General features: G+C 30.9%; 1 protein-coding gene across 1 annotated transcript in view; it reads right to left on the minus strand.

Moving 5' to 3' along the window:
• Nucleotides 1-16,983, minus strand: part of LOC140040905 (semaphorin-5B-like) — an 86,755-nt gene that overhangs the window by 41,223 nt on the left and 28,549 nt on the right. Inside the window, exons 5-8 of the mRNA XM_072087175.1 lie at nt 12,146-12,208; nt 8,485-8,583; nt 8,061-8,274; nt 5,069-5,157 (exon numbers count right to left, since the gene is read on the minus strand). Coding sequence (XP_071943276.1) covers nt 5,069-5,157; nt 8,061-8,274; nt 8,485-8,583; nt 12,146-12,208 — 465 coding nt within the window. The remainder of the gene's footprint in view (nt 1-5,068; nt 5,158-8,060; nt 8,275-8,484; nt 8,584-12,145; nt 12,209-16,983) is intronic.

Here is a 16,983-nt window from a genome sequence, read left to right on the forward strand (position 1 = left end):
GGGAATGTAAAACCCTTTTATTGCAAATCTTTTAGAGTGTTAACAATTTTGTGATTGGCCCTACTTTTCTTGCTAAAAGAGAATAATATGTTGATATAGAGTTTGTGGTACACCACATATATTTAGTTGAGTTTCTTGTCGTTTCGTACATTCCCAGTTTCCTGAACATTTTACATTCTCATTCATTAGGACGACTAAAGTATAATGATCGAAACGTCAAGAAACTCAACAGTTATCAATATAAAAATAGAGAATACTTATAATAAGTAATAGTTTTCACAATCATTGCTCGTGGCACTTCTATGTACTTAGATGCAAATGTATGCTATGTAATTTTCAATGCGTGTTTATAGTATAATTATAACTTTCTAAAGTTACAGTAATTCCCAAATTACATTGAATAATTATATGCTATTGTGTACAAGCTCTGTAAACACTATCAAACTAGTTTGACAAAAAAAGTGTGATATGCCCAAATATGGTAGTGATATATCCAAATATGGTAGTGATATGCTTAAATATGGTAGTGATATGACATAATCATGTCCATATATGGGCACACCACATTTTTGTTTTGTCACATGCAGTTTGATAGTGTAGACAGAGCTTTACAAACAAATAGTCCTACATAACAACATGTGATACAACTTAATTTTATAATATTTTATTAGATTTTAAATGTGAAAGTTTATCTCCTGCGATTTATCAAGATACCTATAATTTCAAATCAGGATATCTATATATAAATTTACGTAAGGGCAAAATTCGGTAAATCGCGCCTTACTTTTAGAATTTTTACTCGATGGTATGTAAAGTTGGTTCGTACTTTCGGTACTGATTTTAACAACCTGATGTAACCCTGTTTACTAATTAAATTAAGTTAGATAATTAGTTATTGACGATTAAAACGAATTTAGGTTCAACGATTTGCCCCAGATAGGGGTGTTTTCCGATCGTGGTATACACTGTCTAATGGATGTCCATCTTGAAAAATACCCGCCACAAAAATGCGAGGAGGCTTCGCATTTTCCTATCTCCTCCTACGATAATTGTTTTTAATAGCTGAAAACCGGTTGAACAGCTCGAGTCCAGTATCATAATGTTGAAGACAGGCCGATTTTCTTAAAAAAATACTATTTTGATAGATTTAATATACGTTTATACAAATGTATTGATTTGCGATGAATGGAACATTCCAATCTCTGTGTCGTTCCACAAGTGTCTATTCCCTCAGGCGTCGTAAAGGAAAGTACTGTATACTCATAACAGAAATTTGATCCATTTTTTTTCCAATCTGTGATGCAGAGGTTGGATATAATTTTTTTTAAACGGATAATGAGCTAGCGTTTTCAGTCGCCGTAATATTTATTACCGATTAAATCGAATTTATGATTTGCCCCGAATAGAGGTGTTTTTCACAAATTGTTTAACATTATATATAAACATACGTCGTAGTGTATCGTTACATGTAGGCCTACTGTACTATTTCAATCGACTACGACGGTGATAGTTTCAACAAAGTATTACATCGCAATGTTTTACTGTGTTTAGTGGTATATTATTTGTAAAACATGTTAATTAAAATTTCGTTACAAAATAAAGAATATATTTAAAAATGTTTCCTCTTTGCACCCATCCTCTTCCCCATCTCTCAACCATAATGTTACATACAAAACACAAATTAAGTTTGTTTAAATTTGACTTAAACAATTGGTCTCATTGACAACTTTCTCTTTCGGAAGTAATTCCCAGTGTGCTAATTTTAGTTGAGTACATAAATCACAGTGTCTATTTAATCGTTCCTGTAAACGACATATATTATTGTCCTGCATTATTGTACATTTGAAATCGCCAGTTTTTTAACGCTGAAATTACTGCGTATTCGAGAACCATCTGTGGGCACGACCTAGATGGTACGCGAGCGAAGCGAGCGTACCATCTAGTATTAAGAAGTGTTCATAATAGCTGTCTACCTGCAGTGTCAATCAGAACAGGATAGGGGTTCTAACAATGTTTAAACAGATATTTTTCAGAAAGCAGTTGGTTAGTGATGGAAGTGACAGGTGATGAGAAAATAAATGTAATAAATTACACAACTGCCGAGCACATCATTGTAATGATGGTTGGCTGTTTAGGATTTGAGTGTTATAAGAGTTAATGCATGTTAAATTGCCAGATAATAAATGGTCTCCTAAAGTTCTGTCTACACTATCAAACTTTATGTGACAAACAAAATATGATGTGCCTATATATGGACATGATGATGTCATATTACTACCATGTTTGGCACATCAGACTTTTTTTTGTCAACTTTGATGGTGTAGACAGAGCTTAAGATTGTATCTATTCAGTTGCTAGTCAAGAACATTAACTAACAAATGTTGTTTTGTAGAATGCTGCTTATAATTATATGTGCCCTGCCAAGAAAAATAACCAATTTGTATCCCCACCAAGATAAACGTCTTCATTTAATAAGTTATAGCTTATTTCTTATCAGTTATAGGAAGAGACTATATTGTTGGTAGACAGATATACAAACTCAATCTGTCACTGGGTCTGGGAACAATTATTTGCAAAGCAGTTATTAAAACTAAGAACCATTCTTAGATTTGACTGAGTATCTGACTGACCATGGTTATGACCATATATGTCTACACCTATTGGAATTACAATAGGTAATTACTAACTTCCAAAGTAATATAAATACATTTTAAGATTATCTCTTTAAAAATTGATCATGACAAACTATACAAAAAATTAACAAATATCCAAATAATAGGAAACACAAAGTATAGTGATACTTAGTTTCTACAAGGAGAATAACTAGATTGAACGTAAAAAAAAATCAATACAAGCAATGTAATTAATGTTTTTTAAACCAATAAAAATCTAATTTTGTTTTCCAAACATTGGAATCTATTTTTAAAAAATGAGATAAATGTTTATTTCCCTCTTAATGTGACAAAACTATCTAAAAAAATAATATAAATAGAAAATTCTACATTGTGAACTAATTTTAAGATTAATGAGTTTAAAAATGACCAAAAAACAACAAGCACTGTCTTTCAAACAAGGTCATATAAAGTGTACAAACAAACAAAGAATATAAAAATAGAATAAAAACAAGAGAGAAAAAGAAACAATTTCCGTACTTGTACAATTCAAGTATTGTACAAATTGAAACACGTCCACTGCGACCATTAAACAGTAATTATTGTGTCTATTTCGAACAATAGGTTCTGTATCTGAAGTTTTTTATATATTTTTTAGTGTATAAAAACGTAGGCTGTTAACTACCTACTCCACCTTCAACATAATTTTAACATAAATGTTGCTATTGTCTAAGTTAACGAGGGCCAAGACATGATAACAGAACATGTCTGTCCATTATAAAAGACAGGTGTTTCAACAATTTATTATTTAATAAGAGATAGAAAATGGTTGCCTCATAAATGCTGGATTTCATTCTGTGTCCTTTTATTGCACTGCATAAGTTGTATGTACTAGAGGGCTATGGCACGCCCAATAAATGACAGCTTGGCGCACCATACATGGCACGTGAATTTCTTGAAAGACATTTTCAATAACTAGATGAGTATCACCATCGATATCCAGTCAATGGAGGAGAATCCTCAAGATTACATTTTAATTACGATAGTGAATCAATATTACATGACATGCAATTTGTTAGTTATAGAGATTTTTAAATATTCAACAATAAATATTGAAAATTACAGTATGTTTTTCTTCAGTTTACACTTTGTTCATATTTTTGTCTATAGGGCTCATATTCGTTAGGCCTACTACTATAGCAAAGATACCTGCACCAGGGCAATGTGTATGGATATGTGCAATTACTAGCAAAAAGTTTTGTACAAAACAAACCATTAACACAATCTCTCTCTCTTGATATTCATCTGGGAAGTAGAACATTGTTCATAACTGAAACAACTTCTTGACTCGAATGGGCATTAAATGAGGAATGTACTTTAAATTAAAAGATGGGTTGTATGCCTCAAACTAGACAAGTAGCCTGCCATTTTACTGTCTCTCATTTGTACCTCTAAATAGGTGCCCTTCAGAACCATTTTATTGCAATTAAAAAGAACATTCTTAAGTTTATAAGTTATGCTAAACAATTATAGTTTAACCTTCATTAATAAATGAGATCTTCTTTACAGTACCTATTATTTATCAATTAGAAGATTCTTGATCAATGATTTGAAGGAAATATCAATATGTTTCATATACAAAAGAAACAAAACTAAGCTAGATTTATGAGCTGCAAAAGTACCAAAGGCTAAATGAATAGTAAAAATTAAAGTAAAAAATCAAGCAATTTTTAAATCAAATTGGGTCAAAGTACAAACTCTCCTGGTTTTAGGTTAATGCATGAAAGAGAAGTGGAACATTAAGCTGATGACAAGGGTCTGCCATAAATAAATGCAGTTCTTTCTTAGTTTATCAGGTGGTAAATACAATGAATGAATGATTGTAATATATTAGCCTTCGTACTGTGGTTTACCAAAACCCACTCCCAACATTTGTGACTTCTTTCCAGACACAGTACACATGATTCACACATGATTTAATAAGCAAGTTACAGTTTATTTAAACTCAAAGCTGTAGGTGCTTAACTGCTATCTGCATGTGCAACCAATGTGGTGTTAACTTTAAGTATCATTAATTACAGGCTGACCACACCTATTAGGGGGGTACTGAGTACAAACCTACAAATGAAGAACACATGACAACCTTACAATACAGGGCCTTCAATTCAACATCAATACTTGAAGTTCACAAGTGCAAAAGGGTAATTATCAGGTCATAACATGAAATTACCTAAAAACAGTGTTTCTTTTAAGCTTTTATTTCTGTCCATAGGTCAGCCACCTATTTATGACACCATGAGGTAATCTGTGCTGAAAGGTCCCTACCATACCGATTTCAGAGGGACACTAAATTTCTTAAGTGGTGGACAAAAATTGAGATTGTTAAGACTCTGGAGAAACTTGGTGGTTTCTATTTCGAAATTTGTAATTAATTTATTAAGTAAGCAATAACTCACCTTTCCACAGTTTGTGTATTCCACAGCTGTCTCACGGAAGAAGATATAAATGTATGGATCAATCTCAAATGATGCAACAAAGTTGGGTTCTGAAAATATATTATAAAAAATGTTAAGATTTTGTTGTAGCGCAAAGTTAAGCTTGGTTCCCGCTACAGATGCAACGATGTAACGCAACGTAAGGGATTTGACCAATCACAAATGATGCATTATTCGAACTGTTGTCATTGTCAATTGCATCGCGTTCTAGTGGGAACCAAGCTTTAAGTGGCGCCTGCTGCAGTTATAATTGCGTGTGAAATGTACCATAGTCAAAGACTAGGCCTATCACTGCTGGTATCAGGTGATTTTTTTTTCCAAAGGTTTTGCAAGGCTACAGTAGGCTTGTAACAAATATTAAACCTACCACTGAAGTTTTTCACTTTGAAAAAACTTATTTTTAAAAGTTCATTATTTTTCTATACATAAAAACAAAATCTACTACCATAACAAATAGTTTTGAATGCAATAACCAGAGGCTATGATGCTAATATATAATCAGAATGGCTAACTTTGTACATCTAGTTCAAGTCCTCATCCTTGTAAGTAGAAATAATGAATGGTGTTGAAACCTGTCTTTATGATTAAGATGACTAGAGGCAAAATTTAAATTACATTTTAAAAACGGAAATGTACATTAAACTTTTAACAAAATTCCCATAAATGATACAATGTTCAAGGCCTGGTACTTTATTAATAAATACTTTTGTTGGACAAGAGTAGAGAAATTGATTTTTCTAATATTTTTTTAATAATTTAATAAACTATCAGTGAATATGATTTGAATTTTTTTGATTGATGTACATTTTTAATGTGGACGTTGCATATTTGACAATAATAATATGCTTTTTATAAATATTATATAAAATTCAATCAACTCGGTTACTTAAATAAGTTTAAAAAAGAATCAAATGTGTAGGCAGTAAATAACAATTCGTAATCTACTTTAATTAAGATTTTAAAAATCTAATTAGAATCTTATAAATTTATTGAATAATAAAGCAATTTTCTTTTACCAATTTGTGTGGGTTAAATTATACAAAGTGCATGTGATCATGTACATTGTATTAAAATATCTTAATCCAGGGCCATTATCATGCCACACAGCATTAGCCGAGGTACAAACAAGTCTACAGGATGGATGTGGGTGTATTGTAGGCTGGAAAGAAACTTGTCTCTACACTTTGACGTACGCGATATGCAAATAACCCACTAGTTACTGGACGATAAATATATCTAGGTCATTACAAGATATGAGTATGAGTAATTTTATATTAAGCCAACAAAGTATAACAAATATGTTCATCATAATGTTAGCGTAGACATTGAACTTTTTAATTAGATTCATAACATTAGTTTCTGTAGTATTGTCTTGTTGTTTAACAGCCAAACTGTGAAGGTTGCGGTGTCGCACGGTGGAGAACACTGGCTCCGTTTGTCTCTGGATTCACCCCCTCTCAGTATACGTTTTAATTTTATAGGAAGCTGAAAACACGTCAAGGAAATATATATCAGGCAGCTCAATGTGGAAGGAAATCAATTTGAAACGAAACAGCTGAAAATATTAATTGCCTAGGTTTAATAAAAACTAAAGTTTGCATATTGTAATTCAAACAAGGGTATAGTACCTATTCACTATGTTTATGTTGTCTTACTGGGCTGCAATACATCCTAAAGCTCTGTCTACAATAATATCAAACTATTTTGACAAAAAAAGTGTGATGCACCCACATATAGTGGTGATATGCCCAAATATGGTAGTGATATGACATCATCATTTCCATATATGGTCACATCACATTTTTTGTCACATGAAGTTTGATAGTGTAGACAGAGCTTTAAATGTCACTGCAATTAGAAAAAGACCTTCGAAATGAATTTTTAAAAGGTTGCTAATGTATATTCTGTTGAATATCATATTTTAATAAATGGCATTGGTTAATAATGTTAATTTTATTCACATTGTATTAATTGTGATTGTGGAACTTAAATGCTTGTTTTTCTTCTTCTATTTTCTTTCACAATTTTTGGTGAAAAAAATAAATAAATGAGTAAATGAATGAAATAAAATATTATATTAATTATGATTATTATGATTGATTCATTTATCCATAAAATTAAAAAATGTAGGTGGGCCCTTGACATTGAAGCCTCTGTGCAGACTTGTGGTATAGGAAGCTTAATGGACAAAAAAACAAATTGATCTTTGAGGTAAACAGTTCTAATTTAAGGGCCTTAGTGATAGACCTAGCTTAGGCTGATATAAACTTTACCATTATATTATACTGTTAATAAAGGAACCAAGAGATTGAGAAGAAGTGGGTCATGGGGTCAGGAGCAGACCAAGGAAGATCTAAAAGGCTTACCGACTTAATCTAATTAGTTTAGTTTAAACGAGAATAGACATCACTGTTCTAGAAGATAGTTTGATATTTGGGATGCCCAGAGGTTTGCATTTGAATGTCTAACATAGGAAATAGGGGGAGACTGCCTAAATAACTCAAGGTCAAGAATCGGGAGACAACTTAAGCAAACCGAAATTCTTGACACTTTTTGTAACTTTTGAATGACAAGTGAGACATTATTCTATTCTATAGAGAAAATTCTCAAATAGATTTAATTAAATTTAATCCAGGTCAAAGAAATTTAGGGACAGTACTTCTATGTCATCCATACCAATTTCAGTCAAGTACAAGGACTTTTAATTTTCAGAATAGGCCTAGTTTTAATTCTAAAACTTCTAATATCTATAGATATATAAATAAAAATGTTATATTCGTTTAAAATGGAGCAATCAAAATTGATTCACCATTTAAACAGGTTTATTACAAGTTTTATGTGAACAAAATTACTTAAGTTGCAATTCCAATCTGTTTAAAATTATCTAATTTTCCTCTTTAAGAGTACACTGAGAAATTATTACACAGGTCATTTTAAAGTACATTATAATTACCATTTAGCCATTTGGAGTTGAGCTGAGCTGTTCTTAGTTGGGGAGATGGTCCCATGGTGCGGTACACAACTGGGTCACGAGCCATAAAGTCCATGACCGTTCCACTGTAAAGATCCCCTGTGCTTGTGAGTAGTGCAGTGGCATTATGATGTGGGTTGTATGGACACTTGGCGATCCCGTCCATTTTACTGCTAACTTCCGTCAAGTTGGAGATCTGTGTGGTACATTACAATCATTTTTTAATTACTGTATAATGCCCTTACGTAAATTTATATATAGAAGATATTTTGTCCCCCTAACATTTTTTTTCTTCAATTTTTTGTTTAATATACCATTTTAATATCACATAATGGTTATTCACTTTGACCAAAAACTGGATCGAAAAAAAAAATGTATGTGAAAAAAGTATTCTTCTCATACAAACCTTTCTCCATGTACATTGTGGCGAGAATGCGTAAGTACCGCATGTAAAAATCTGGTCGTCTTTTGGAAGCATCACTCGAATGTAGTTACAACAATTTTCCTGAGAAAAAAATGTGACTTATTAGCCTAAAGTATCATAAACATACATGCAACTACATTTTAAGAGGTAATACACTTTTAAGTAAACAAATAAAGTAAGTAAAATAAATAAAAGAGATAATCATTGTGATCAAATAGTTTAAATTATTTGTTATCTTCTGCTTTATCTACACCATAGACATTTTGAAATAAATATACATATAAGGATGAGTTTATGTATGTAAAAATGATGTCAAAAGAGTAAAACATTCTGAATTTATCTATAAACATTTCTAGTTGTTTAGTCGGGCAAAAGTAGGTTTAGCATCACTGAAGTTTAATACCCTCAAGTAGACAGATAAATTCACTCAAGTTAAGTAATATGAACCGCACAATTTAGATAATTTACTGTTTAATTAGGCCTAGTGATACAGTTGGGTTTATCGTAATCATAATCGTAGTTATAGCCTTCCAAGCTGCACTTGTAATAACAGAGGCTTAAGCCAAACTTTGATAAACATCTATCTGGAATAATCAGAGTAAACTTTGGCATGCTTTCAGGCTTCTAAAATAAGAGCAGATCCTAGGGTCACAACTGAATGAAGGGATATTTCAGGCAGAAGGGAAAGGAGGCAGATTCATCCTCCACATATTCGACCTCCCATCTCCACCACCACAAATAAATACTAATCTGTTATTTGGTAATATAATCAAATTTCAAAATTTGTTATTATTATTCATTATTTATAAATTGCCTTTAAAGAAGATCAAAGAGCTGTACAGAGAATTAACAGAAACAACATACAAAAAAAACCAAATATGCTACTTGGGGAACAAATAAGTTATGAGACGTTTCTTACAAAGACAAGAATTAGTAGCATGTTCCAAAGTTCCGGACCATGGACAGAGAACACACTGCCAAAAACCATTTTTGTGGCAGGGACACAAAGGTGTAAATTGTCCATGGATGATCTAAGGCCAGAACGACGACTCATGCAAATTAATGATTGATTATGATTATGATGATTGGTGTAAGATGAAATTAACTTTAAACACTATTGTGTTATGGTAATGACCCATGTCCTAATTTAAAGTTTCATTGAAACAAGTGTGTCCAAATGCATTTTCTCAAATGAATATAAACTGATGTGAAATTTTCGTTCTTTAATTTATAATTCTAATTGTTTATCCACAAACTAAATTATTCATGTTGTTTAATTCTGTTAAGAAAATTAGTACATATTTGTATTGATATTGATTTTATTCAAACATTACTGTATATCTATAAATTGATTTTTAAAATGCAATAAATATTGTTGCCAAGATCCATCTACCTATTTTTTGTGGTTTTAGAATCCAGCTTAATTAGCAGGAATCTTTGAGTGATAATAGATGTAAAGAATTTATCTATTGTGAATTTAGTCCCAAGGGTATTCTGTGTTAATTAGTAATGAAGTCCTGTAGGACATACAGACAACATGGCTTCACACCTGTGAAGTGGATAATATTCACTTTGGTGATCTAACAAGGCCTTGATGGATTAAATAGCAAAAGAAACGTCATTCTAAGCTTGTCAATTACTATTGAAACATGGAGGTATAAACATTTTTATACCTCCATGATTGAAAGATATTTTTAAATATGCGTTCATAACTGTCAAAACATTTATAAATTTGTAAATAAATATATGGAACGCCGTTTACGCAACATTTCAATGATATGAATTTTATGACGCGATATGTGAATGAAATGCATCGATATGAATTGAATGGCGCGATATATGAATGAAATGTTTTGAATCGAATGCTTTGAATTGAACATTTCATTCAAAACATTTCATTCAAAACATTTCGTTCAAAACATTTCATTCAAAACATTTTATTCAAAACATTCAATTCAAAACATTTCATTCAAAACATTTCATTCAAAACATTCAATTCAAAGCATTCAATTCAAAACATTTCATTCATATATCGCGCCATTCAATTCATATCGATGCATTTCATTCACATATCGCGTCATAAAATTCATATCATCAAAATGTTGCGTAAACGGCGTTCCATATAAATAGTTGGAAAGCAGTGCAGTGTTAGGTATATAAGATATAGTACATTATAAACTTCCTCAGCTAAAAATAGTAAAAAAAGATTTCCTGCTTGTCTGCAGCAGTATCAAGATGGAAGACATGAATTTAAAAAAATATGATTTCAAGATGAATAAAGTCATATAAATAGATCCTAATTTTTATAAATTCATTAATTGTATATCGATGTATAATAGTCAATTAGTATCCTAAATGAATTAATTTGTTTTCTCGTGAATTATTATGACGGGCAGACAAATAAGAACAGCATTGCGTTTTAAGAAGTAGTTTTTTAAAGTTTGTTTTTATGACTAATGTTGAAAAGAAAACTAGAATACAGAACTGGGTTAATTGGGGTAATACATGGAGACAAGTCAATTTAAATTGAATTTGTTCATCTGGAAATCCAAATAAGAAAAAAAGTCAATTTCATATCTCAAATCGTACATATCATAATGATATATCAATTTTTAAGTCTTTTAATAAACTTTAATGTATTGTCCCTCTGAAAAATAATTTTTCCATTTTTTGTTATTGAATATGCCATTTTGATGTCACATAATAGTTGGATCAAAAAAATGTATTTACCTGTAGAAACTGTAAAATAGTGAAATTGGCTGCTAGTTTTTGGTTGTCTTATTTTTTATTTCTGCGGAAATTAATTGAAACTACAAAATTGCCTATTCAAAATCCGATTTATTAATCTTCATTTTTCATGTTTTTTGGGGAAAATACTTTAAAGAAATTGTTATGTTTATTAAATAAGTTATGGAGACATAGAGAGTGGTTTTCAGATTGGCATCACCAAGGGATATTAAAACATGATCTTTATGTGTATAAAACATGACATCTCTTGGCAACAAGATCAGCATTAAGGTACAAAATCCCTGTCAAGTATTGAACCTTTAATCAACAAAACCAAAACTGCACAAACAGTGTGGTAAAACAACTCGTCAACTTTATTGTACCAGATTTGCGTAATGTGTTGTTATACCGCCACCCCCAACCGATCCATTAAACAAGCCCTCGAAAAGCCTGTGGAGAAAGTAAATACTGCAAATGTATCTCCGCTGAGAATGGTTCAGAGCCGACAGAGAATATGATCATCTTCTTTGCGATGTTATCTCAGAAGAGACGGTAAACTGACAACAACCACCGCCAGAAAAAATTAGACAATATTTTCTAAAACGTGTCTGAAAGTGTTTAACTGCGCTGATAATCCGATTAATTATAAGGATCCCCTGAAATGATTTGACAAACGGTAAGGTTTCCCGGATGGGTTCTGATGTATGATGCGTGATGAATTTGTGCACAAGTGTCAATCAAAATGGTCGCAACTATTTAAAAAATGGGTTGAAGAATTTTGTTTGTCTTGCTAATGGCAATCTATATCTATAAAAAAATTAATCAAATAACCTGGAACAAATTGAACGTTAAATTACAAAGTGATGTATCTGCAAAAGGTATTAGTTGAATGATCATATGACACTAGTCTTCTTACCTTTGATTCTCCTTTACTTGCACATATAAGTTGCGTTCTATCATCTGGTTGCCATTCAACAGTCTGAAAAAAAAATGTCATTGAGTTAAACATCATGTAGACACTTTTTGTAATGTTTTTGTTTTAGTTCGTGTTGTGTCCGTTGGATATTGTGCTCCGCCAACAGAGCAAACAGAATTTCTATGTTTTTTTTTCTTAAAACAAATGACAATAAATGATACTTGACTTGACTTGAGTTTTTAATTTATTTAATTTCTGATATTTATGTTGCTAGAACTCTATAATTAAAGCTATGTTACAGTGAGATACCCTTTTTAGTAGCAAAGATACCTTGCCCTGGGATTTGCATGAATGTAGTTTAAAACAAGACCCAGTACAATATTTTGATAAATACTTTTAAAATAAAGTTATATATTCTTGTTGTCATACATTTTAACAGATCTACTGTACTCAACGTTTGATATTACAATAATTGTTATTATTTAATAGTTGAAAAACTCAAGTACCAATGTATAATACAAATTACAACGTCGTGAGGTAATTTCCCGATTGATCATAATCAAAACGGTACTGGGTACTTTAATGAAGTAAGCCTACCTGGTGGTAACCATAGAACGGTTCCGAGGTAACGACTACACTTCGGCTTTAGTCGATAGAAGATTGAAAACATTGTTAGAGATAGAGTATACGATGTTTGATTATGTGTAGATGTGTGCTCTGTTCTTTTATTCAAATGATGTTATTTATTTAATAGGCTAATTTTTTATATCAATTAATTAAATTATCGTAGATTGTATATTATGCAAAAAATATTATTGAATAAATTTTTGATATATTATTATTATTATAATATTAATAAAAAGACATTTATTAGTATAAATTTTAAAAATATAGATATAAGGAAGAAAAGCAAAGAGATTATGGAGCGGCTGTACCAGAATATACAACACTAAGTATTGTAAAGTTAATATACTAAAAAATTTAGGCGATCTTGTCAATAATTGTTATTATTTAATAGTTGAAAAACTCAAGTACCAATGTATAATACAAATTACAACCATCATACATTGTAAAAAAAACTACAGTATATTAAAGTATGAGAACAAATAAGGGTCAAAGATCAAAAAAGATAATGGACAATGGAATGAAGTCTTTTAAGAAGTTTAAGGGTTCTTGAAGAAATATCAAGTGCTTAGTCAACAATGAAAATGGTAAATACAAAAAGAACTTTCTTTATCTTTGAACTTTACATTCTTAGTTTTATAAATATATTGTTATACTATGGATGAAATTTAAAATATGGTAACTTAATAACAGGATTATTGAATATCAGTACAACACAAATTCATAAATACATACTGTAAAATACATTATTGATAAGTTGAGAAGATTTGAACGGAGCCATTTCACCTGTGTCTATAATGTACTGTCAACTACCACCTCCTTCCCCTCATACCCGACATTTTTTACTAAATGCATCACCAGATCTTGTAATTTTCATGAATCAACTTTAATTATTGTTTTCATGAGAACATCTGATGTACTAAAATATTGTTATATGAATCAGCAAAAACAATCTTCTCTCAGATGCCAAATTTCAAATGCCAAATTTCAAACAGGAGAATGTGGTAGTGTATCGCTTAATATCAAACCCTTCTTTTGTAGGACCTCTCAACAAGTGCCAAAACTTGGGTTGCAGTTGGCATAGTGTTCTCTTAAGCTCTGTTTACACTATCAAACATGTGATGTGCCCATATATGAAATGATGATGTCATATCACTACCATATTTGCGCATATCACAATGTTGGGACACTATTTTTGTCACATAAAGTTTGGTAGTGTAGACAAGCTTAAGAGAACATTATGCCAACTAGTTTGATAGTGTAGATAGAGCTTGTCGCAAGTGGAGTACTTCTCCAAGGGGCATTTAGATAGGATTACAACAGATAGAATGATCCTGAATAGGAACATATCTGGTTTCAGGTATTCTCTATTGTGATCATTGTATTGGACCGAACCTTATATTCTAAATAACAAAACAAACTGGTAAAGTCTCATAAGGTGCCATAATAGTGTATTAAGTTGTTTTAATTGTTGTTTAATATCTTGCATACATTTTTACATAAGCCTACAATAATGCATAGTTTATAGTTTATTGCACGATTATAGTAAGCCATGTACTGTACTTCAACGATTTTAACTTCTATATGAATTTTATATAATCAATGTAAATTTATAGGCCTATATTATGTCATTTGAATGTTTAATATTGTATGTGTTGTACTGTATATATGTTTTATCATGGGCCCTAAATGATCAGTTTTATTAATAACTGGATAGGCTACCCTCAGTAAAGATGTTAATAAATAAATAAATAAAAGTTTATTGTTATTGTTTATATATTAATAGGCCTACCAATGAAAATAGGAACATGAATGTACACCAACGTGTTACTGGTGTTTTTCACTTGTCATTGTTTGGATCAATTATAACTTCTTATAACTCAACAATCATATTCTATTATTTCTATATGGAAAACACATTTCACGAAAGTTAACAATTAGTCCTATTATTACAAGTTTGGCAGTAAGCCTCAAACAAATGCAAGAAATACTAAAGATGAGGCCTAAAAGGGGATAATATAGCTATATTTTAGGGACAATATGGTGTTAGCATGATAGAACTCTAAGACGTCCCTGGGACAGCTTGGCAAGGAGCTTAATCATCCAAAAGCTTAACTTACTTTATAAGTTACAACAGGTTCAAATATACATAAACCATTCAATTAATTTTTCCCCTTAGTAGAACCTTTCTTTATGACCGAAATATCACTTTTGAACTCATCTTTACCTTGATGCTTAGTTCTGTTTCAATAAAAATCAAAACATACCCCCTGAAACTTATCATCTTTAATTACTAATCCTCTTGATCAAAGTGAGGGTAAATTTATGGTTTTAGATGGAATTGCTCCACAGGGTTAACCATGTTATGTTTACAGGTTATTAATATCGCCTCTAGATACATACATTTATGGAATTTCTGAATGGTATTGCTGCCTGTGTCTTGTCAAAGAAATGCGACAAGACATGAGTATGTATTCAATACCAGCGGATTAAATGTTGGTATGTTTTCAGAATTATTACAAATGTTATAATAAATTTATACAGATGTTGATATCAGAGAATGGGCATAGAATTACATTTTCATTCAAGGTTTTTCTGAGTATAGGCATCACTGTTGGTGATGCCTATAGCTATAGATTATTCATTATCCTTCTGTGCATTATTTCAGATAAAAGTAATATAACCATGGAGTAAAGTTACTCCATGATATAACACTCAATGTTTACTATCCGTTGTTATACCCTACCAACTCCCTCGAATAAGAATGGTTGCTATACTTAATTAAGAATTATTTCAGATTTTTTAACCACTTCTTTCACAATTTTAGAAATAATATAGGTATGGGTTCAAGCCCTGTCATATGTCACATTTTTTTCTAATGACAATTTACAACTCCACTCCCAAAGACTTGTAATAAAACTTTGTTTATGTAGACCATCTTGTATATGTTTGTCTTGTGAACAGGGTTGCCACCTTTAAGAAGGATAGTGAATGAATTCACTCATGGTTATCCTTGGCAAAAAAAAAATTACATTTCTTTTTCAAACTAATAGTATAAATGCACACTCATAAAAAATAAGTTCTATCTTGTTTGCATAACAGAGGGAAGGAACCATTTTTTTTACCCCCATGATATCCAAAATGTCAGACATTACAATAAATAATCAGTCTATTAGTTCAAATTATCCCATAGTGTACAGTAGTCTGAATAAGCCAAATATGATCAGTTTAATATATTCAGAAGGATTCCTCTAAACATTGAAAACAATCAAATAAAAAGGTTATCGATAAATTTCCCATAAAATCTCTCAGAGGTTCAATCTAATGTGAAGGTCAGAAAACGTGCATTCTTCAATTTTTATTATTATTAAAAGCAATTCATTATTAACATTTTACAGTCTTAACAATGAAACAATACCCTTTAATCATTTTGTTTTTCGTTCTCATAATTAAAATCATCCTTTATAATAAGAACTAGTAATATTTCACATGGAAAATATGTGGTTGCGCACTAGTAAATCCCTGGGAAAAATTTGGTGGTAAATTTCCACGATTAATTTAAAAAAATGTAAATAAGAAACTGGATTGGTATTACTGGGAGTCTTTTTGCATAGTGTACTGAGTTCTATATAGTATATGATACATATCAACGTCTTAATGACTCATCCGAAGGACATGGACAAGAAAACATGCCAGTCCGATTATATAAGAGTCAATTATTTTGACCAAAATCAACTTTGTATTAGAGTGTGTACAAATAGTTTGTACAAAACATATTGTCTGACAGACAATTTAAGAGTTTTTTGCTTTAAATTACATTTTTTTAAATGTAAATTATTTTTTTTCAAACCAGTTTTTGGTCAAAGTGAATAACTATTACGTGACATTATAGTGGCATATTCAACAAAAAAACTAAATTTGTTCACGGGGACAGTATGTCTTTAATTAAAGGGTCTACTGTATCTTGAATGGTATTTAATTAAATTGTATTCTTATGCAACGATTCTTAAGTACAGGATGGATGTTATTAACTAACTTTATCAGATGGAAATATTTAATACTGTTTGGTTCGGAAGTAGTTCACTCTGTTCGAAACACTTTTATTCATAATATTTTTTTTTAGGAATACTATTTTTTACTAAAAACAATCTTTTAATATAAATACTGTAGTTAATTTTGAAGTACAGAGATATTGTTGAGAGGTTTCAAACAAA

The sequence above is a fragment of the Antedon mediterranea genome, chromosome 2 (genome assembly GCF_964355755.1).
Source record: "Antedon mediterranea chromosome 2, ecAntMedi1.1, whole genome shotgun sequence".
NCBI classification, from domain to species: Eukaryota; Metazoa; Echinodermata; class Crinoidea; order Comatulida; family Antedonidae; genus Antedon; species Antedon mediterranea.